Genomic DNA, 21,128 nt, shown 5'->3' with positions numbered 1-21,128 from the left:
ACAAATCTGCCTGAATTTTAGTCGGCTTTTGCTGACTTTCCCTGTCCCGCCGCAAGCGCGGGAGTCCGCTGGGTGAGTGACAGGCAGGGACATCACTCCGCGGGGCGCCCGTCCTGTGGGACAGGCGGGACAGGGCCGGCCGCGCAGGACCCCGCGGAGCGCTGACTGCGGGGGCAAAGGCCGGAGCAGAAGGGGGCGGGTTCGCGCCAGGGCTGGCCGCACTGGGGGCCGAAGCGCAACGCGGGCCGTTCCCCAGGGAGCCCCGGAGCAGCCGGTGCGGGGACCGGGCCGAGCGGCCGCAGCTCGGCGGAGCCGGCCCGGCGGAAGGCGGCCCTCACCCCCGGGGACCGACGCTCCGCCTCGCCCCGCCCATAACCGCCGTCCTGAGCTTCTATTGGTCAATTCCCCGAAGGGGGCGCGGCGTAAAGGGAACGTCACGGAAGCTGCGCTCTCTGATTGGTGGCGGTGGCGGCGGGCGGCCCCGCCCCCGCGGTCCCACGCGCGGCCGGGCCCGCCCGGTGGGTACATTGTGCGCGGGGCCGGGGCCGCGCCGGGGCTGCTGCATCCCTGCATCCATCCCTGCATCCATCCCTGTATCCCTCCATCCCTGCATCCCTGACACCTGGCGCTGGGGGCTTCGCGGCTCACGGAGATTTCGGCTCGGCCAGGTGACGGTGAGTGTTTTCCCCCCAGATCTGGGTTCATGCGGCGCTGGCAGGCCCCCTCCGAGCAAGGGACTTGCTGGGGTTCGGAGCCGCGGGGACAGGGATGTGCCGGCCCCCTACAGGAGGGACCATGAGTGCCGCCCCCCGTACCGGCCGGGGACTCGCTAGGGGCTTGGAGCATCGCAGGAAGCGGCAGGGAAAGGTTTGGGGAGGGGAAGATCTTTCCACTTTCGAAGAAAAAAAAAAAAAAAATAAAAAATTAAACCCCAGCTATTAATCGCATGAATGTGAAATCCAGGTGGTATTGCTTTTTGCTTTGTTTTTGGTTTTTTTTCCCCCTCTTTTGTCCCTATATATATCTCTCAAAACTGCGCTCCAAGGGACACAACTTCCGTGGCCTCTGATGAAATCAGTTCGAACAAGCCTGTCTAGAGAAGTGAGCAGGTTCGTGTGAGTGATTGAGCTGAGCTGACAGAGGAGAAAAATGGTTCTTCCTCCTCTTGTCCTCACGAACCCCTTTGCATTTAAAAAAAGTTAACAGCCTCTTTGGTAGTTGGGTTTTCCATATATTTTTTTGTCTTTATTTTCTTTATCTCTCCACTTGTAATTGTTGGGGTAGGGGACTTAGACCAGCCAGACCTGTGCTTGGAAGATCTGCCCTCAGCCTTGCATAAGCAGACAGCTGAATGTTTCATGCTATTCCAGCGGAGAGTCCCAGCGTCGTGACTGCTCTGTTTTCCTTTCCTGGCAATCTCTGCGTGTGTTCTTTTGTGATCTGCTGGAGGGAATTCTTCAGCCAGGGTGCTGTGGGATTTTGTAGCCTTCCTCCAAATGTACCTCTTCCTCTCCAGGACAGATCCAGAGCCACGAGAAAAAAACAAGCAGCTCCATAACCTTTATACTTTGACAACTTCCCTTGTTTTTGCTTCTTCCTTCCTGCATCTTGTGACACTTGTTTTTATTGAAGTTACCTTAGGAGCAACCCGAGATGTGTAACACAGCCCATGTGTTCTGGTGGTGGCCAGCTGCTGCTGCTGGCTCAGCTGCTCTGGTGACAGTCTCCGTCCAGAGTTCTGAGCTCTTCTCTACTTTCTTGTCTCTGCCCCTGAGCTCTTCTGTATGTTCTGCTCTGTCCATGTCTCCAAGAGCCTGACTCCTTAATGCTATAGGACCCTTTCTGGGGCCTCTCTGTTTTCCTGGTCCTGTTTTCTGCTGCAAATCAAATCTTATCTGAAAACATATTTTGTCTCTTTTGTGTCTTTAACCCCAGCCATCTGCTCTGGCTTATCTTTGCGATAAGCCCAAGTAAAGCACTTGGGGAGGAGGCATAGGTGGAAGTCTGCTCTGCAACAGGAAGTGTGAGGTGGCACGAGCTTCTCAGAATTAAAGCAGAGTGAAAATTGCTGCAGAATTGCACCATATTGTGGATATGGGAGACTGTAAACAGCTTCAGCACCAAAGAACTTAAATTTCCCATTCCTTTCTTGTTGATTTTCCCAAATATTTGAGGATTGTTATCTGAAGTCCTCCTGTCTCAGCATGTGTGCAGAGTGTGGTATCATGCTGTGTTTGGGGCAGGCTCAAGTAATTCAAGCAGAGGAGTTGGCGTCTCAGATGTGCTTTTGCAGAGGAGTTAAGGCCAGTTGAAAATGGTTTGACTGAAGGACCAAGGCAAAAGAAATTTGTGAAGGTGACAGCTTGGGGACAGATGACAAGATATTGCATAACACATATCCCAAATGTGTTAAAATAACCATGAGTCTGATCCATAAGATGGTTCTTCTGGCTCTGGAGGGAGTGCTGGACATCGTCTGGTATGGAGATAAAGAGTGTGTGCATATCTGTGCATATGCACGTGTGAATTATGATAACATTTTTGTCCCTGTGGTGGTGACCAACCATCCCCAAAGCCTGCAGGAGTTCAGATCCTTCTTAGCAGTCTGAGCAGGTTTTAGGCAATGTTTGATGGGTGAAACAGGAAGGGCAGGATGTGGCCATCTGTGGAGGTGGAAGAGGACAGGCAGAGTTGCGAGGTGGGATGGAAGTGGCAGCATTACAAAAGAGTGTTGAGCAGTGCCTTGGCTTGGGCGCGAGTAGGTGGAGCAGGACAGGCAGAGCTGGCCCAGGGTATCCGTGGCTGCTCAGTGTGCTCAGGGACTGTGGAAGGGCCGGGTTGGGAGCTGTGTCAGCACTGGAACTGAGGGCTGGATTTACTCCCCACTTTCACAGACTGTAGTTGAATTGCAGGGAGTGTAGCTGGCATTGCTGGAAACAGTGGCTGCAGGGATGCTGGCTAGGAAGCATTTAGCTGTAACGAGCCACCCCAGGCCCCCTGGCCTGACCTTTAACCACCATCAGATCGCTCTGTCTTTGCTTATCAGCTTTATATCCCCACAGTGACTATTAGTATCTCTCCAGCCAGAACAGACAGCTTTGTCTTTCCCCCATCACCTAAGCCTGGGAATGTTGCATGTCCCATAACCGCTGTCTGCTTGCTGACCATTAGGCTTTGCAAAGACTACCAGTTTTATATGATAGCCTGTCACATTGTGGCGAGGCAAATTTATTACTGTACAACAGTGGCAATCACTCTGGTTTGCTTGCAGTGTGTGCAGGATGCCTGAGACAGCCTGGGCTGCTGCAGGGATGCCACAGTGGCACGGAATTTGCAAGCTGAGTGCTTGGTTTGATGCTGTGTGAGTACCAAAATGGAAAAATCAGAGGGTTTTTTGTTCCTTCTGTCCAGAGCCAGAGGGCTCTGCAATGCCCTGTCCTGCAGCCCCAGACCCTTCAATATCTGTCAGTGCGATACAGTCCTGTTGGAAATGGATGTCCCCCCTGCCCAGCAGCATGAGGGGCTGATCTATTCAGGAGGCGTGAGGGCCTGCCATCTCCATGGCTCTGAACTCCAGCCAGAATTGCAAATGAGCAAACCAAACCTGGCAGTTGTTCCATGATCTCCTGCCTGGCAGGGGAGTGGGGGAGGCAAAACAAAACCCCAGCTTAACTGGCCAGGCCCAAAATTGAAATCCTGCCCCGACAGCAGGCAGGCAGACAGACCTGTTTGGTGTGAGCATCCGTGACAGGGCTTTTGGTCAGCCTGGCCACCAGAGCACTCAGCTCTGCCAGCCTCAGAACTGGGAGAGTGGGAGGATCTGAATAAGATCTCTGGAGTCAGCAGCTGCCGTGGTTATTCTGGCATTAATTTGACATATACCACATCTCATCTCCTAAACTCTCCCTGGGAAGTGGCATGTGGTTCCTCTGTGTTTGAAGTACCAAAGGCCTTTTGCCTTTGCACCACATTAGCAAGTTTGGCTTGCTTGAAAAGGATTTTATCCTGCCCAGATGGGGCTGGGGTAGGTACTGCAATCAAGTAGACCGTTCCCATTCTGGAGCCTTTTCGGGTATAATTTGGAGGAGGGAATTGTGAACTCGCTTGCTTCCTCTGCAGCCCCCCATTCATTTTGCAAAGCGCCTGTGATTGATCTGGCAGAATGGGATGTATTCACAAGCAGAGCTGGAGGGCAGCAGGAAGGACAAAACCCCACCACAGCCTCTGAAATGAATCACAGGCTCTGAAAAGATCCGCTGGGGTTAAGGCATAGCAGTGAAAAGCTATTGTCTGGAGCCTGGACTGTGGCTAAAAGCATTATTTATCCCGATTTGGGTAGTGGTTGTAGGAGGGCGTGGTGTTCCCAGGAGCAGCAAAGCCAGTGTGCTTAGTGGTGAACATGAACTTTATTTGATTGTGTCACAGGTAGCTCAAGAAGCTTTTTGGAGTATCTCAGCTGCAGAGTAGCAAATCCAACACCTGATTTGCAAATAGAACTGCATAGGTTGCATGCAAAGAGGATTTCCTACAGGTATTTTTATTGTGGTTGGAGCATGGTTGCCTTAGACTCAGATGAGTGCATGTCATAGATCTGAGGCACTTCAGCCCCTTTTACCAGTGCTTTTGTGAGACAAAACAAGAATCTCACTAATTGGTTCAGCTTGGCAATAATGTTCTGATTTTCTATCAAGTAAGTGGCATTCAGTAGATTCTTGTGGTGGCTTTAGGCTCAGAGTGGAGCATGGGTTTAAAGGGAGGAATGGTGGGTGCTGCTGAGAATGGGATATGAGAATATGAGTGGGATATGAAACTCAGTCTGAGTTTCTGAGACTGAGTTTCAAAATGTTCAGATATGTATCCGGATCTTCTCCAGACAATCTGATTCCTGGAGCCTACAGAATTGGGCTTGGAAAACCTCCCAGTTTCTGTCTGAGCCAACAGAAGGAGCCTTTCACATGGTCTCTCTGTTTTCTGTCTAGGGTGTACAGGCTAGACTAGGAAGTGAGAAAATGAGAAGAAATGATAAGGATTCCTCCCATTCTCAAAGGCTGGGGCAGGATCAGAAATTTTGCACTGGGGGGATGGAGTCAGCTGCCTTTCCTGTGTTTGCCTATTTGCAAATCTGGTAAAACATCAAGAGTTTGTCAGGAAGGGCAAATCCAGAGTGATACCCTCTGATTCACAGCAGTTACGTTGTCTGAATTCCAGCCTGCAAAATCACAGTTGCATCTTTGCTGTGTTAGTCATCCTGAAGAGAACAGGAACAAATTTGGCTGAGACAGGCAAACCGCTAAATTCACCGGGATTGCTGGAGATGAACCCAACCTGTTGGAGAGCAAAGTCTGCATGCACTGTGGACAGAGCAGAGGGCATGCCTGGGAGATGATGTAGTGAAGGTCCCGTGCTGCCCACCTGGCAGCAGCCCAGGCTCCACACTCAACAAGTGCGGTGCTGCACTAAATGCCAGGTGCAATTTTAATTCCTTTCATGTCAAGCACTCTTGACAGAAGAGCATTACTAGTATTGAGCATTTCAAGCAGCTCCAAGCTGTGTACCTGACGGTCCGCTGTGTTATGCAAGGACAGGAAAATCATCTGAAAACATCTTCCTTCCCCTTTCTTGTTTTTTATGTCTCTCCCCCGCCATCCTTTCCTGTTTTCTTTTGGTTTTTTTCTGCTTTTGAAGCTCAAGCTGCCTCTGAGTATGTGAATGCCTGCATGTAACAGATCCCCTTTCTCAAACCTTTTGATGGTCTCCAGTGCTGGGAAATAGCATCTGAAACACAGCTGTATCTGGCTTTGTGTTTGACAGTGTTGTCTCACTGCTTGTTCTCCGAAGCAGTTTTGTAAGGAGCTCTTCCCTGTGAAGACAACACAGGAGGTGACTTTTGTATTTCTACTTTGCTACTCTGTACACTAAAAAGGGAGAAGTTGGTTCTATAGCAGTAGTTTTGGCCTGGTGTAATGCTGATGGCCTAAGCACCAGGTGGTGGAGTCCATGAGAGCATTGGAAAGGTACAGATATTTGGGATGAGAGAGAGCACATTACTAATTAGTAGAGAATTGATCCCACCACTTTCAGGGAGAAGTTAAACTTTGACTGAATTCAAGACAGTGTTTCACCCCATGGGGCTGATACTGTGAGATGGAGAAAAAATAACAGAGAAAATAAAATCTTATCCCTGCTGTCACTGTTCGTTTCAAGTGGGTCTGCTCTGATTTGGAAGGAGTGTCTCTATGTTGTAGTACAGGCCATGCCTAGAGGGCCCATATGGCTTCTTGGGAATGAAACTCTGCTGCAGTGTGAGCAGCTTCATCCAGGTCTTCTGAGCTGAGCCAGCAAGCATCCTTACTGCTTATTTATTTACTTATTTACAGCTTTAAATAGTTCATGGTTGAGTGAGGCAAAAAAAAACGTGTTCTGCTTGCTGCTTCTCTCATGGGCGAAACCAAGTGCCAGATTTGGATCATGGGATTTGGCGTCTTTGTTGGTGTTTAGCCAACCTTTATGATCTTGGGAGAACATTTATAAACCCTGCAGTTTTGCCCTTCTAAGCGGAAGTGATTCTTGATCTCCTGAAGTCCTGCTGGGGAGCTTATTGATCACTTTGAAATCTTGTCCTCTTGAAAGCAAGAAGGATCTCAGCTGGTGGTTCCCTGCAGGTAGTGAATGAAACTGGAGATTTGTGGAGAGCCCTTTGGTTTGAGATGGAGGGGGAACCCCAAGGCTGCTAAATATAGTTCATGTATCAATAGCCTTTCTGAGCTGCCCTCTCATATGCAGTTCTTCTGTGACTGGGGACAGGGCCTGATACAGCTTCAGAGGATCTGTCTAAGAGGCACTTGGATTTTTCAAGAGGTGGTAGAGTGTCTCCTGAGGTTCTCCTAAAGGACCATTCCAGCAGGGCTCTGAAAGGGTGACCAGTCAGCCTGGGAGGGAAAGTCTTCTGGTGGGGTGTGCTCTGTAGGAAGCAAAAGGAACTTGGACAGGAGAGCTGTGGTTCTTCGTGTGGGGAGTTTGGCCAGCTCTGTGCTTTTGTTTTTCCCCTTGTTCTCTTTTCAAGCTTTCTCCTGTCCAGAGAGACTGCTGGGGTGTTTTCTTCATGAGCTGAGATTTGAGGGGTCTTCTTTTCTTGAGCCAAATCCTTCCCTCTTTCAGGATTGCTGTCTGCCCTGTCTGGATGAGTGGAAGGATTTTCAAAGCAACCTTATCTTTCTCTGCTGGAAAAAACCCGTCTTTCCCATCCTGGCTGTACAAAGGCTGCAGACAGCCAGGGAAATACTGCAGCCAGCAGACAGCATTGGAGAGCTGTCAAAAAGCTGATGCCCCTCTGCCCTCATCCATATTGAAGAAGGATTATTATCTGCCTCTGCGTGCAGTAAGATCCCTTTCAAAGGTTATGCAGTAGATACTTATTTTTTCAATAACTGCCTTTCAAAGGAAAAGAAACGAATGCAGCATGGAGAAATTCGAGCCCCAGTTTGTTCAGGTCGTGCCTTCTGCTGTTCCCATTGACAGGGCTGTTCCAGCAACAGCTTCCTGCATGATGGAAGGTGCAGCTGGGAGCTCTGATAACCCCGGGCTCTCACAGAGCAGGTGGGAGCTTGGCAGGGGCCACTGACAGGTTGCTTTGTGTAAAATACTCCTCATTCAGAATGGTTCTGCTTTTTCTCTTTAGCTCAGTAGTTGGGTAAGGGAGCAAGGAGTGTGGTAGGGACCAAATTGTGCTCTGCATGTGTCTGCTTCAGAGAAGTGCCCGTGTCACAAATCCAGCCTGCTCATGGCTGCAATTAAACATGGCTTAAATCGAAGCACTTCTGTGCGCATGATGAAATTGTAGAAGACATTTTGCCTACAGGCTTCTGAGGTTTGTCAGCTGCTACATTTTGGGAGAAACCTGCCAGATGAAGTCGTTGCTGCCTGCAGTTTCTGTTTGTCTGATATGGGTGAGATGATGCCAAGGTCTCTGGTAGACTGAGACATGCAGTGAGGGGAGTTTGTGAGGGGAAGGATTAGTGTCTGCCACTTCTCTGCTTGTGCCCAGCTATGGCAGGATCCAAGAAGCCCTCAGAAAAAGCTGTTTGGGTGCTGCTGAAAACCACAAGCAAGGCTTTCTGGTGAGATGGCTACTCCCCAGAGTTCAGGGCTGCTTTAGTTTCAGTTTAATGGTCTGTCTAGCCCTCCTTTCTGTGACCAGTGACACCCAGTGTCATAACCCCGCTCCAGGAGAGGCCAAGGGGCTGTAACTGTGGTCTCTTTAGCTTTCACAATTCCAGCTGCACTGGGGGTCAGTTGGTGCCTGTAGTGACAACATGATAGAAAGAGCAATGCTGGGAACTGGACTGCAACCTGCCAGTTTATTCCCTGGATATTTTTAAAGACGTACAGGATAGAAATATTATTTGCCTCCAAGTTCCCTGGGATAGATATTTGATACTGGAAGCCTGAGATTTAAAATATATGTGTGCGTGTGTGCACACATGTGATATATGTATGTGTCCTTGTGTGTATGTATATATAAAAAATGGCTTTGCTGCAGCTTTTATTTAGACATTCCAATTTCTAAATGACCTGCTCCTTCCACTCAGAGTAGTTGCTTTTAATCTTAGTGTCAGAAAAATCATTGCTGCCTTCCTGCAGTCTCTGTGTTTGTTTCCATAGCTGTCTTATATAAATTGCTTCTTTTTTTGTGCATAAGCAAATCAAAGGTTAACACTGAATAGTTGACCTGAGCTGTGAGCAAAGAAAGCAGTAGCAGTGGCAGGGTGGTTTCTGAGGTTGTAGGAATAGGAACCTAAATCAATAGCTTTTAGCAGACTCATAAATGTTTCATTTGTATTCCTCGCTTTGGCGTTGACATGGGAATCCATATAACCCCTTAAATTAATGTTGTTCCTGCTGTGCTGGGTGAAGATGTTGGAAACATTTCCTTCAGATGCACTTCAAAGTGCTGCTCCATAATGGCATTTTCCTTCCTGTTTTGGAGCCTTGGTTGTGCACAGCCTCCAGCCACGAGCGAAATGAGCTTGTCAGCCTGTCAGCCCCCATCCCAGGCTGCAGGAGTTTGGTCCATGGACATGGCCATATCCCAGCCGATTACCCACGTCAGTGTTCCTGCTCCTGACTCGGAGGCAGAGCAGGACTTGTGGCTGCTTGGGCAAGCTGTTGTTTCTGCATGGAGAAGCACAGAGACTTTTCCCTGGACTGTGACACAGCCCTGAGGAACGAGTGAGGCCTTGAGAAGACAAACCTCAATAACTCTTGGCAGCGTGTGGGGAAGGAGCAGCATGCCCACAACTGTTTGTCTAATTCAGACTCTTTTGGAGGCACTGGAGAAGCAGGGGCAGGAAGCTCATCTGCAGAGCCTGAGTCAGGCAGCTTATCTGGCCATCTGCCTCCTCCTGAGGTCATCCACCCATGGAGTGTAGGAGGGTTGAGCAGCTCCAGGTCACTGCCAGGTCAAGGCTGTGACCTGCCGGCATCCTGGGAGCGCTGCGTCCTCTCTCTCAGCATTTTGTGGTTTCCTCCAAGACCTCAGTGCTGGCTGGGGAGGACAGGGCTCATCTGCAGACCTTGTGTTTGCAGGGTGGAAAGACCCCTGAGAAACCCCGGGAAGAGCAAGTTAAAAAAAACCCCATCCAACCAACATCAACAAAAAGAACCCATCTAAAATCCCTTCCCCAAGTGTCTTGTCTAAACAATTCAGTGACTGGAGTGAAGGTTGACCCCTTTTTGATTTTTTCAGGTTCATTTTACAAACCTCAGGACAACTTCCGAATTAACTTCTATAAGAGAGGGCTATGCATGTGTATCTGTCTGCTTTAGTTACATGGGGAACAAAATACAGCTGGCTAAAGTATTTTGGAGTAAATGACTTGGATTTTATCATCTAGGTAGTATTAATTTGATTAGTCCAAAGGGGTTTTTTCTTCTACAGGGAAGGATTGGTATCAGGTAGCACTGAAGTGAAATAGTAGCTAATAAAAGCACTGTGTTTGATTCTGCCTTTCTGGTAAAAAGCATAATTTATGTATTTATTTTGTCTTATTCTGATGAGACTCTGTCCTGAAAAATGTTTCAGTCACATGAGGTGTCTGGCAAGTTTTATCATCAAAAAGTACAACAAATGGGTTTGGTAAAATTGGTTCAAACTTTTGGCTTCTGCTGGCAATTAAATATTTTGTAAGTAAAACCTGTAGCAGTTGCTTTTCCTAAACCTGCAGTAATCTACTTGAAAATCAGAAGCCAAACTTGATTTCTGCTGAGCCAAGAACAGACCAGTGCCCTTTATCCTGGATAGTCTGCTCTCTCTATGCTGTTTTCTAAGGAAAAATAACTCTTCTGTGGTTTGCCAATACCCTCTGGGGGCTGTTGAAACAATATACCACCAAGTTTGGGGTTTGATTGCCTCACTTTGTTGCTCCTTTGTTGAAACCAAAGCAGAATTTCTCCCTTCACCCCATTGTGCCTTCGCACCCTGCTCAGCCTGAGTTAAATTTTTTGGAAGGTGTGAGGGTACAGGAGGAGAGGGCTGTGCAAGCCAGGGTGCGGGAGCAGCCACGGAGCAGGAGCCACAGGAATGTCACCTGGTGCTCTGAGGTCCACTGGCAGTGTACCAGGGTTGGATAGCAAATTCATGTGTCCTCCATGCCTTATATCAGTAAGGACAAGGGACTAATGGTTTCCCTGTTTATCTCCCTGCAGGCGAGAGCTCTGCCACCATGTCTGTCAGTGTCCACGAGAACCGTAAATCCCGCACCAGCACCGGCTCCATGAACATCTTGCTTTTCCACAAGGCCTCCCACCCGGACTGCGTCTTGTCCCACCTGAACACCCTGCGGAAGCACTGCATGTTCACTGATGTCACCCTCTGGGCAGGGAACAGGTCCTTCCCGTGCCACCGAGCAGTGCTGGCTGCCTCCAGCAGGTACTTCGAGGCCATGTTCAGCAACGGCCTCCGGGAGAGCCTGGATGACGCGGTGAACTTCCATGACAGCCTCCACCCCGAGGTGCTGGAGCTGCTGTTGGATTTCGCTTACTCCTCTCGGATCATTATCAATGAGGAGAATGCTGAGTCCCTCCTGGAGGCTGGGGACATGCTGCAGTTCCATGATGTCCGAGATGCAGCGGCTGAGTTCCTGGAGAAGAACCTGTACCCTTCCAACTGCCTGGGCATGATGCTGCTCTCAGATGCTCATCAGTGCCGGCGGCTCTATGAGCTCTCCTGGAGGATGTGCCTGGTCAACTTTGAGACTGTTCACAAGAGTGAGGACTTCAACAACCTTTCCAAGGACACTTTGCTGGACCTCATCTCCAGTGATGAGCTGGAAATCGAGGATGAGGAAAAGGTCTTTAAGGCTGTCATGCAGTGGGTGAAATACGACCTGGATGAGCGGAAGGCTTATCTCCCAGAACTTCTGAGGAATGTTCGTCTGGCTTTGCTTCCTTCTGAATGCCTCAAGGAAGCCTTGGCTTGCGAGGACTTGATTATGGTGGATGAAAGGAACAAGCTTGTCCTGGATGAAGCTATTCAGTGCAAGAAGAAGATCCTCCAGAATGATGGGGTGGTCACTAGCCTCTGTGCCAGGCCTCGCAAAGCTGGGCACACCTTGCTGATCCTGGGGGGACAGACCTTCATGTGTGATAAGATCTACCAAGTGGATCAGAAAGCAAAGGAAATTATTCCCAAAGCAGACCTGCCGAGTCCACGGAAGGAGTTTAGTGCCTGTGCCATTGGCTGCAAAGTGTACATCACTGGAGGCAGAGGCTCAGAGAATGGGGTCTCCAAAGATGTTTGGGTTTATGACACCGTGCACGAGGAATGGTCCAAAGCTGCCCCAATGTTAATTGCTCGGTTTGGGCACGGCTCAGCCGAGTTGGAAAACTGCCTGTATGTGGTTGGTGGACACACTGCAGTAGCTGGAGTCTTCCCTGCCTCTCCTTCTGTTTCCTTGAAGCAAGTAGAGAAGTATGACCCCATATCCAACAAGTGGATGATGGTGGCTCCGTTGAGAGATGGAGTGAGCAACGCTGCGGTGGTGAGCGCCAGGCTCAAGCTCTTTGTCTTCGGTGGGACCAGCATCCACCGAGACATGGTGTCCAAAGTCCAGTGCTACGATCCAGCTGAGAACCGATGGATGATCAAAGCCGAGTGCCCGCAGCCCTGGCGCTACACGGCGGCCGCTGTCCTGGGCAGCCAGATTTTCATCATGGGAGGAGACACAGAGTTCACGGCAGCCTCCGCCTACCGCTTCGACTGCGAGACGGACCAGTGGACGCGCATCGGGGACATGACAGCCAAGCGCATGTCCTGCCACGCCCTGGCCTCGGGGAATAAACTCTATGTGGTTGGAGGTTACTTTGGCACTCAGAGGTGCAAAACGCTGGACTGCTATGACCCTGTGTCAGACACGTGGAACTGTATCACCACAGTGCCTTACTCGCTCATCCCCACAGCTTTTGTCAGCACCTGGAAGCACTTGCCCTCGTGAGGAGGGGCAGGGCTTGGGGGCTTGTTTCCAGGAAGTCAATGAAGGTAAGGGTCTCCTCCTCTTAAATTAAAAATTACCATCTTGCCTCAATTGTATCTCCACACACCACGCTGAAGCCACAGGTTCAAAGTTGCTCATGAGGCTATTTCGTGGGAAGGGAACATTTAAAAGTGGGATGCAGAGCCAGCAAAGAATAACCAGCTCTGCAGTGCTCTTGTGTAAATCCAGATAGTTCCAAAGGTTCCCTTATTTCCAGACGATCCTCCCAGTATCTTAAGAGATACATCTACATAGATGGTTGGGGCTCCTCTCCCTCTGCACCAGGGTACTTGGATGTGCCAGCGTCACCCTTCTTGGGTGGGTAAGCAGATGTGTCCACACCTGCTCTCACCATGGAATACACCCTGTTCCCATGCAGGTGAGGGAGTTAAAGTTCCTAAAAACACTGGTATGTGACTCCTGGGAGATACCAGGGCAACAAGTGCTTTGGAATGTCTCAATAGTTTGATATTTTTGCTGAATTTCTGGTTGATATGTTTAGAACTGATGAATATGTTGGCAAGTGACCCTCGGAATGCCAGCAAATCCTGGTTCTCTTTTTATGCTCTGTATTTACATTTCAGTGGGTAGCAGAAGCAAAAGTGCAGAAGCCACGGTGCATTTGATGGTCTTGGTGTTTATTTATCATCCAAACTGTTGCTCGTTAAATCAGAACTTCTGAGACTTCTGTGTCAGACCTGAGTGGGAGGGAAGAGGTTTTGTAACCAGAAGAAGAATGTGTTTATCAGTGTTTTGGGTTGTGTGAGAATAAGAAAGTTGGAAACCCATGATGTCGTGTCTCATTCTGGTGCTCCGGTTTTCTCTTGCTCAGGGAAGGTGCTACTGCAGTGCCCCTGGGACAGGGTTTCTGGTTCCTCCTCTCTTCTCCCCAGTGGGCTCTTTGGGTGCCATTCTGGTTGTCAGTGTGGGTCCACAGGGCTTTGCATGTCCTCACTGACCTGTGCTGATATGCTGCTGGCCTGGCAGAGCTCAGAAACTCTTCTCATCTTGCATAGTGAAAGCAGATGGTGATACAGACAGCACTTGGATAGCATCATCTTCCCAGGAAGTCAGTAACACCTCTGCTAGCTCAGTGAGCAGGTTCCTTAGTGCCAGCAGCACACACAGCCCTGCTTTGGTGTTTGCAGCCTGCATTCCGGCCAGCTGAAGGAGCTGGGAAACCTTCACGTATGGGTGTGGGATTGACAAGCTTCACTTACAGTTTTATTTGGAAAGTGGGGACTGTGGGGAGGGAAATTCTTCCACAGACTCATCAAAATCCACTTCACTTAATACAGGGAAGAAAGAATGCTGCCCAAACCCTCTAACACCCTCTCACTTCCCTGCTTTCCACTTGGCGTGGTTGGTGTGCCTGGGAATTGCCCAGTGTGTGAAATTGCTGGCACCTCCCAGTGATGATCTTTTTTGATGCCAGGTGGGAAGCAGGGAGGAGTTCCTGGCACCTCAGCCAGGCATTAGCCCAGCGTGTCCACCTGCTTTTCTCAGGTGGGAAAAACATCACCCAGGGCATTACGCTGGCCTTTGTGAAACACCTGGTTTTAACATGGGTTGGACCACCATGAGGGCAGGGCAAGAGTGGGTTAAAATGAGACCTTAAAGTGTTCCCAACACTGGATGATAATGGCCTTTCCAAATTCTCCTCCTCAGGCGTTGCCTAGCATCTGTCACAGTGGCTCAGTAATCTAATTAAATGTCACTCGGCTCTTAAATATTGCAGTGAAGACTGTGAGGACTCCATCATTTTCAGCTCAGGTCAATGGGGCCTCTCTTTAAGAGCCATCCTAGAGCTGACAATTAATTTTCTCTGGTAGCAGATGTGTCTGAATATTAAAGCTCAACACCAGTCACATGGCTGAGAGTAGGAATAGGAGTAGCTTGAGATGGGAGTCAGTTCCTCAGCCACTGAATTAAAATAGTCTTCAAAGTCACAGTTATTATTTTCCTCTCCTACCTTTTTCCCTCTGTACTGTATTTGGGTTGTTCAAACCTAATAAATAGCTTTGTGGGAGTTCTATTGACACTTCTTTCCCCCCTGTAATCAGCAGCCTGACACAAGCTAGAAAACTAGGAACTGCAAATAAAACTGGTGAAAAGTCACTGTGTGAGGGTTTTATGTGCTTTTTTGGCTTTGTCTCCATTCTTCAGTTAAAAGCTATTTAAAATACATGCAAGCTCTTGCCAGAAAGAATGTCTGTCCATGTGATTTTTCTAGAGTGAGTTACTGTTTTTTTTAAGTAAGTGATTGTTACAGCCTCAGCCACTGTGGCAGCTCCATACATAAAGCACCAAGATGGGTGAGTGAATGTCCCTGATGTGCACATGCTGCCCACGCTGCAGCAGCCATGTCCCATGTGCCTGCCTTGACTATCCTGGCTGTGCAAAACTGGGCTTGGGAACTGGGGTAACTGGCTGTAGGATTCTGTGACTATGATCCCATTGTCCTATTGCAGGTCTGCCCAAGGGGTTTTCTGGTTTGCAGCTCCCACCATGGAAGGTCTCTGCTCAAACACCTGATTTAGTCCTTATGGGATCCTTCTTCTAGTAGGGATGTCCAGAAGGCAGGCTGGCCAGCACCTGCCCAGGTTCTTATGGAACTGCCTCCCCTCTCCTGGAAGAACTCAGGAGCGACCACCCCTCAGAGCAGAGCAAGGTGGGCTGGTGGGGAGCAGCCTGGGCAATCACATGGCAGGAGACAGTACTTTGTACTCATGCAAAAAACAACCTCCCGCCTATAAACTGGTCCCTGAAAACCAAATAGTCTGTCCTTGACAAATGTTGATCATAAACCACCCAGCCTGCTTTTCATATAAAGCATAAAACTGATCAGCTGGAAATGTTTCCTTGAGGGCAAGGCCTTCACCCTTCCCAGACAGAGCGGGGGCACCTCTCAGCAGAGGTCCCAGCCCTGCTGCCAAGGAGGCTGTGTGACATTAATTTAGTGCTTATTGCCCACAGTTAATTCCAGGGATCAAGTGTGATTAGCAATATGAAACGTGAAAGCCTCGTCCCCTCCTACCCGTGGTGGTGGAGCCACAGAGAGGCAAAACAAGACAAATGAGCACAAAAGATCTGGTGTTGATGAAGACAAGTAGAGCCCAGCCTGGGGAGGGTGGTGGGTGATTTGTCACAGCCCTGTGCAGAGACAGTTGATGGGGACAGCTCAGCCCCTCCCCAGAGGTAACTACAGGCAGCACCAGGAACAGGTTCTCCAAGCTGCCTGTCTCCACATTAAAGTGGCTTCTCCAGACTGTCCTGTGTGACACTCTCATTTTCACTGGGCAGAGTCACAGATGGGGGTGGGATGGTCACTGCAGATTGCGTGAATTGTAAAAGGGAGTCACTGCATCCCTCTGTGCTGCCTCCTGAGCCTCAAAGGCTCTCCTAGAGTGATGCTGGAATTCCCTTCTCCAAATGGGACAGCCCAAACTGTGTGGCATCAAGGAGACAGGGGTTCCCCTGCCCAGAGGTTCCTAATCAGGTGCTTTATGGCTCCTACAGGACCTTCCTCACAGTCTTCACTGTAGGGAGCAGAGGCTGGTGGCTGGGCACTGCTCCGGCACTGATTTCTGGGACACATCCAGAAGCTCAGAGTTGATTTTGTGGCTTCCACTGGAGCCCTTTGGTGCTCTTAGCTCCTGTGAGGGCTGTGGGTGGCACCAGCAGCTGGTGCCTGCCTTTGGGTGGGCACTGAGTGACTGAGGCTGAAAGTTTTTGAGGCTGTTCTGGCACCTGAAATCTGAACTTTACGCCCCAGAGCGCCTGCAAAGATTGAAGCTGCATGCCAGGCCCTGAGCTGTATTCCAATACCACACTCACACCAGGAATTGGGTCAGTTCCATGGCTTTTCCTGGTTATTATATTACAGTTTAGATAACAAGCCTTTTGCAAAGACACTTTCACAGCTGCCTGGTGTGACTCACTTCCACATGGAACAGGGCTTTCACCTTGCAGCATTCCCAGCTCCGTCCACAGAGCCCTGCCCACAGAAAGGCACCTTCCCCTCCCCAAGACCTGTGTACCTGCAAAGAGCAGCCTGGAAAAACCTCAGGATAATCTCCTGGCTCCTAGAGGCTGCTGCTCACCTGCATGCTGCTGGGGTGGGTGGTGGCTTGCAACCTGCTGGAATTCCTGGAACAGAGTCACAGCTGGTTTCTCCCGGTGGCTCCTAGGGAAACCCATTTGCATGTGTATAATAGCCAGGCTGGATAAACAGGGATTGCAGTTTTTCTGCCTCTGCTGCTCTTTCCAAGTGGCTGGTTGTCTCTGAAGCCAGTTTATCAGGCAGTGTTGGAAGGGAGTGGCAGGCCTGGGGAGGAAAGTCGATGAAAATCAGGCTTTTCCTAACCCTGGGCAGATGGAAACATGTGCAGTCTGAGCTTGGAGCTTGGCCCCAGACTGTATTAATCAACCCCTTGGAAATGTCAGTGATACGGATGTTTTTGGAGGAACCTGTGGAAAAAGAGAAAAAGGGTCTTTCTGTTTTGTCTGTTCCAGTTTTTGGGCCCTCTTCCCTGCTCTAAAAAAAAAGAGAGTGAGAACTTTTCCATCAATTTTTTATTCCCTTGTCATGTCCACCAAAGTTTGCTACCTGGCTCTGAGCCCTCCCCAGATGAAGACCCCCTCTCCTGTCCTGCACAAGCAAAGGACACCCCAGCTCCTAAAGAAACCAGCTGCTTTCCACTGCATGGGTGGGGGTTACTCCAGTGAGTGCCCTGTGTGGGCTGAGCTGAGCATCACACCAGTTAATCACACCCATCACACCAGTTAATGAGCTTTCTGTTTCCTTCCCCAGATGCCAGAGTCACATCCATGTCCCCTCTCTTGCGGCTGGAGCCGACACCGTGACCAAGAGCCTCCTGTCCTCCCTCACGGGACTCCGAGGCAACTTCCACATCCCTTCCTGACACCAGGAGTGGGAGGCACAGCTGGGACCCCACTGCCAGCACGCACCAGGGGGTCACCAAGGGCTACCCAGCCCCACCACTGGTCACTGGCCACCATGCAGGGATGGCAAGGAGCCGAGAGCACTGCCTTGCCAGGCTGGGCACAGGGATGGCTTGTGGACTCCTCTGGACCAACAGGGCTGGGGAGATGGAGGCTGCATCCCTCAGCAAACATGGCTGGATAGCCCTTTTTGTTACTCAGCGGGGTTAAGAGATATTAATATGTTTTTCTCTAAGGCAGTGAACTTGCCATTGGCAGTGCTTGCTGCTTGGGTGACTTGGAAGTGTTTGATAAAGGGAACAAGGTGAGAGCACCTGGCTCTCCCCATCCTCTGGCCATTTCATGGAAGCAATGGCTATTCAAATATTGTAGCATAGGAGGTTGGGATGGCTGCCAGCAGCACTAGGTACCATGACAAAACAGGGCAATTGCCTTTTGGTTTGTACTTAGGGCCTTTTAAGTTTTTCCCCCCGTTTCATTGCTGCTGTGGTTTGGTCTGAGGTTGGGTAGCTCCCCACTCACAGCTGCTGGGAAGAGCACGGGGCTCTGTTTGTGTGCCAAGGCAGCACCACTGCCGAGATACTCCCCAGATAAAGCCCACTGTATGCTCAGAGCCAGTCTGCTGAGCTTCCCTGCGCGTGGGTGAGGCTCTCATTAGCAAAGGAGCAGAAAAAGGGGTGCAGTGGGGAACACTCTTGCCTTGGGAAGGGGCACCTTGGCTCCAGCAAGGCCTCGGAGGGACAGCAAGAGGATTAAGGTAGCATTGCAAGGTGGGCTGGGGAGGGATCCCCCTCCTTCCTGCTGCACCCAACATCCTGGCTTCCCCTTGGGGAGATGTGAGCATTTCTGACTGCGTGCTGCCTGCCAGCAGGTGGGCTGAGGCTGCCCCAGGTTACCCACACACACTGGCTGCCAACTGTGTTTGGGATTATGCATCCAAGAGCTGTTGGCCCAAGCCATTCCTCATTTTGCTGGGGAGGAAGGCATGTGGATTTCGGCTGTCAGTACAGGGATGCAGCTCTGACTGGCCTCTCTGGGGCTGGATGCTGCCAAGCACTGGTCCTGCACTGCCCCAGCATCCTGCTTCCCTGCACAGCACATCTGCAGATTCTCCAGGCCCGCCTCTTGCCCCTGGATGAGGCTGGGCTGTAGCCTGGCCAGCTGAATGATGCAATGCCATGAAAAGCCTTGACACAGCTTCAAACAGCAAAGGTCTTTTTGGAGCAGCAAGTGCCCGTGGCTGCCGGGAAATGCACACGTTCTGCACAGCCGGTCTGCGATGCGCTGGATGACGTTTATTTACATCTTCTAGTTTTTTGGTTTTTTGTTTTTTTTTTTTCCCTTCAGCTGCTTGTGAACTTCAATAAAAATTATGATCTGGGAAACTGTTTGTGTGTTTTTCACAGGAGTCTTCATTCTTAAGTAAGTTGGATTTAGGTCTAATAACAGGGCCGAGGACTAATAACAGGGTTGGCACTCTGTGGGGTGGTTCACAAACAGCCTCCAAAGCAACCAGCCTAGCTGTAATTATTATTGCTTCAGTGCTTGGGAAACTGAGGCACAGTGTCAAGTGTCTTGTCCAAGGTTAATAGTAGATCTGGGAATAAAGTCCAGAGCTCCTCATGTCCTGAGGACATCATGTGGCTCTCTGTCCCACAGCTGTTCTCAGCTTGTCCGGACCATGATTTCAGGAGAACTCGCAAGTCTGCAGTGCTAATAACACCTGCCAAATAGGTTGAGGGGCCCAACAGAGAGACAGCCCCATTCCTGCAGGGAAAGCCCGTAATTTCTAAGGAAGACAAGAAGAATTCATGCTTCTGTTTTCCTTATTTGCCTTCTCTTGGCTGCTGCAGCTCCCAAGAAAGGGGCCTATTGACAGGAGAGATGGCTTTCCAGCTGGAGCTTCTCTTCACGCTTCTCTTCCACGTGCATCTCTCCCTGTCCCAGAGGAGCTCCCAGAGGCACAGGGAGATCCAGCCCTGCTCTGGGAACGCTCTGGGAGGGTTTTCCCTCCCTACAGGACCAGCAGCTCCAGCTGTGCTCAGGGCTGGGACTGTGGGAGCATTGCTCAGAGCAGCGAATTGGCACCAGGCAAATTTGTATTTGCCTCCTCCTCTTGTAGCAGGGGCTTTGGGCTTGGGAAACAAAACTTCCTATGGGTGTTATACAGGGTCTCAAAGGGATTTGGAGCCTGAATTTCTAAGCTGCAAAGGAGACAGGGAATCTGTCCCCTTGTCTGCAGGAGCTGGGTGGGCAGCAGCATTAGCTGACGTGAGCTGGGTAGATATGAGTGTAAAGCTCCATAGAAAAAGCTCATTAAAGACCCCTTTGGGAAACCAATTCAGGGTAGAAATTACTGTTTGATGAGCAGGAGAGGGGGAGAAAAGAGGAGGGGGGGATGTGAATGAAATCCCCTATAGTTTTGTTGATTCAGGTTTTATGTGGGACTCTGGGACTTTAAATAGCAGCTGGGGAGGCTTTGCAATAGGCTTGCTTTGATATGAACCATGCAGAGACCTGCTCTTTTGTATTTATTCTGGAGCTTGCCTGAGAGACAATTCAAAAGCAATCAGCAGCTGCTGTGACAGCAGCGACCTGTTGCTATGGAATTAAGTATAATGAGAAATACAAAGGTTTCTTGGTTAGCAGCAACAGAATAAGAGGGGAGCAGGAGATAGAAGTGGATGTAACAGAAAAAAGCTACAGCCAGAGTGGGGCTGGCATTTAAATGGGAGGTACAGGGGTAGAAATGTTAATGTGATTTGTTTTCCTTTTTTAAAAGAGCTTTTTTGCCATCTCAGCAGGTCAGGCTCAGCTGTCTGGGAGTGAGCACTTGGGAAAGAGTCCTGTCTGGTGGTATTACTGGAGTTGTGTGTTCCCAGGCTCCCGGGAAACAAGCCCACACTCTACAGCCAGTCCTCGCTGTGGGGTGTCAGGAGCTCAGACATCTTCCCATGAAGTGCCAGGAGCTGGACATGTTGATCCCTGGAGGAGCAGGATGCTCATCCCACACCTCCCTTGTTTTGCAGGGCCCAATCCTATGGGAGAGGTGGGGCAGAGCTCCTTTCCATCCCCCCTCTGGCCTGGCTGGAGCCTGCCCATGAGCTCTCTCCACCTCAGTAACAGGGTGCTTCTCACTCCAAAAAACACTTGGGAGGAGAGGGCAGGGAGATGCTCAGAGGTGGAACCAGCTAGCTGGCATGATCAGATCTCCATCCCCAGGGTCTGAGCATGCTGAGCATCCCTAGATGCAAAAGGCTGATACTCCTATGTCTTTAAATGAAACTCATAGTGCCTTGTTGGGTTTTAAATATGCATTTTCCCAGCCTGACCCCAGCTGCCCTTGAAATAATACTGCTTTGCAGTGAAGCCCCGCAGGGAATTATCATCTGAGCCCACTCCCTTTGTCATGAGAGTCAATTAAAAGCAGAGTAGCTGGTGATTTAATAGCTCTAGTGTCTGAGGGATCCCCACATCCATCCAGAGGCTGACTCTGGCATTTAAACACATAATAGGAGAAGAGGAGCACTTTTTTCCAGCTATCCAACATGCTTTCAAATTCATCCAGCACACTAACTCCTTGTGTCCGTGGCTTGTCATCTTCTCCTGCACGTGAATTAATGCTCCAGCATT

At 50.0% G+C, this 21,128-nt stretch overlaps 1 protein-coding gene across 1 annotated transcript; it reads left to right on the top strand.

Annotated features, from left to right (window-relative positions):
* Positions 1-504: 504 nt before the first annotated feature.
* Positions 505-18,885, top strand: KLHL25 (kelch like family member 25). Its single transcript, XM_005521592.3, has 3 exons — positions 505-674; positions 10,705-12,535; positions 17,344-18,885. Exon 2 carries the CDS (start codon positions 10,722-10,724, stop codon positions 12,489-12,491), a length of 1,770 nt encoding a protein of 589 aa, XP_005521649.1. The 5' UTR covers positions 505-674; positions 10,705-10,721; the 3' UTR covers positions 12,492-12,535; positions 17,344-18,885.
* The last annotated feature ends 2,243 nt before the right edge of the window (positions 18,886-21,128 follow it).

Source organism: Pseudopodoces humilis, chromosome 16, assembly GCF_049639895.1.
Source record: "Pseudopodoces humilis isolate 2021_Gansu_Grassland_sample_001 chromosome 16, ASM4963989v1, whole genome shotgun sequence".
NCBI classification, from domain to species: Eukaryota; Metazoa; Chordata; class Aves; order Passeriformes; family Paridae; genus Pseudopodoces; species Pseudopodoces humilis.
This window is presented reverse-complemented; position numbering and strand designations above follow the sequence as displayed.

Coding starts and splice junctions, on each gene's coding strand:
- KLHL25 (XM_005521592.3), top strand. CDS start 10,722: ATGTCTGTCAGTGTCCACGAGAACCGTAAATCCCGCACCAGCACCGGC.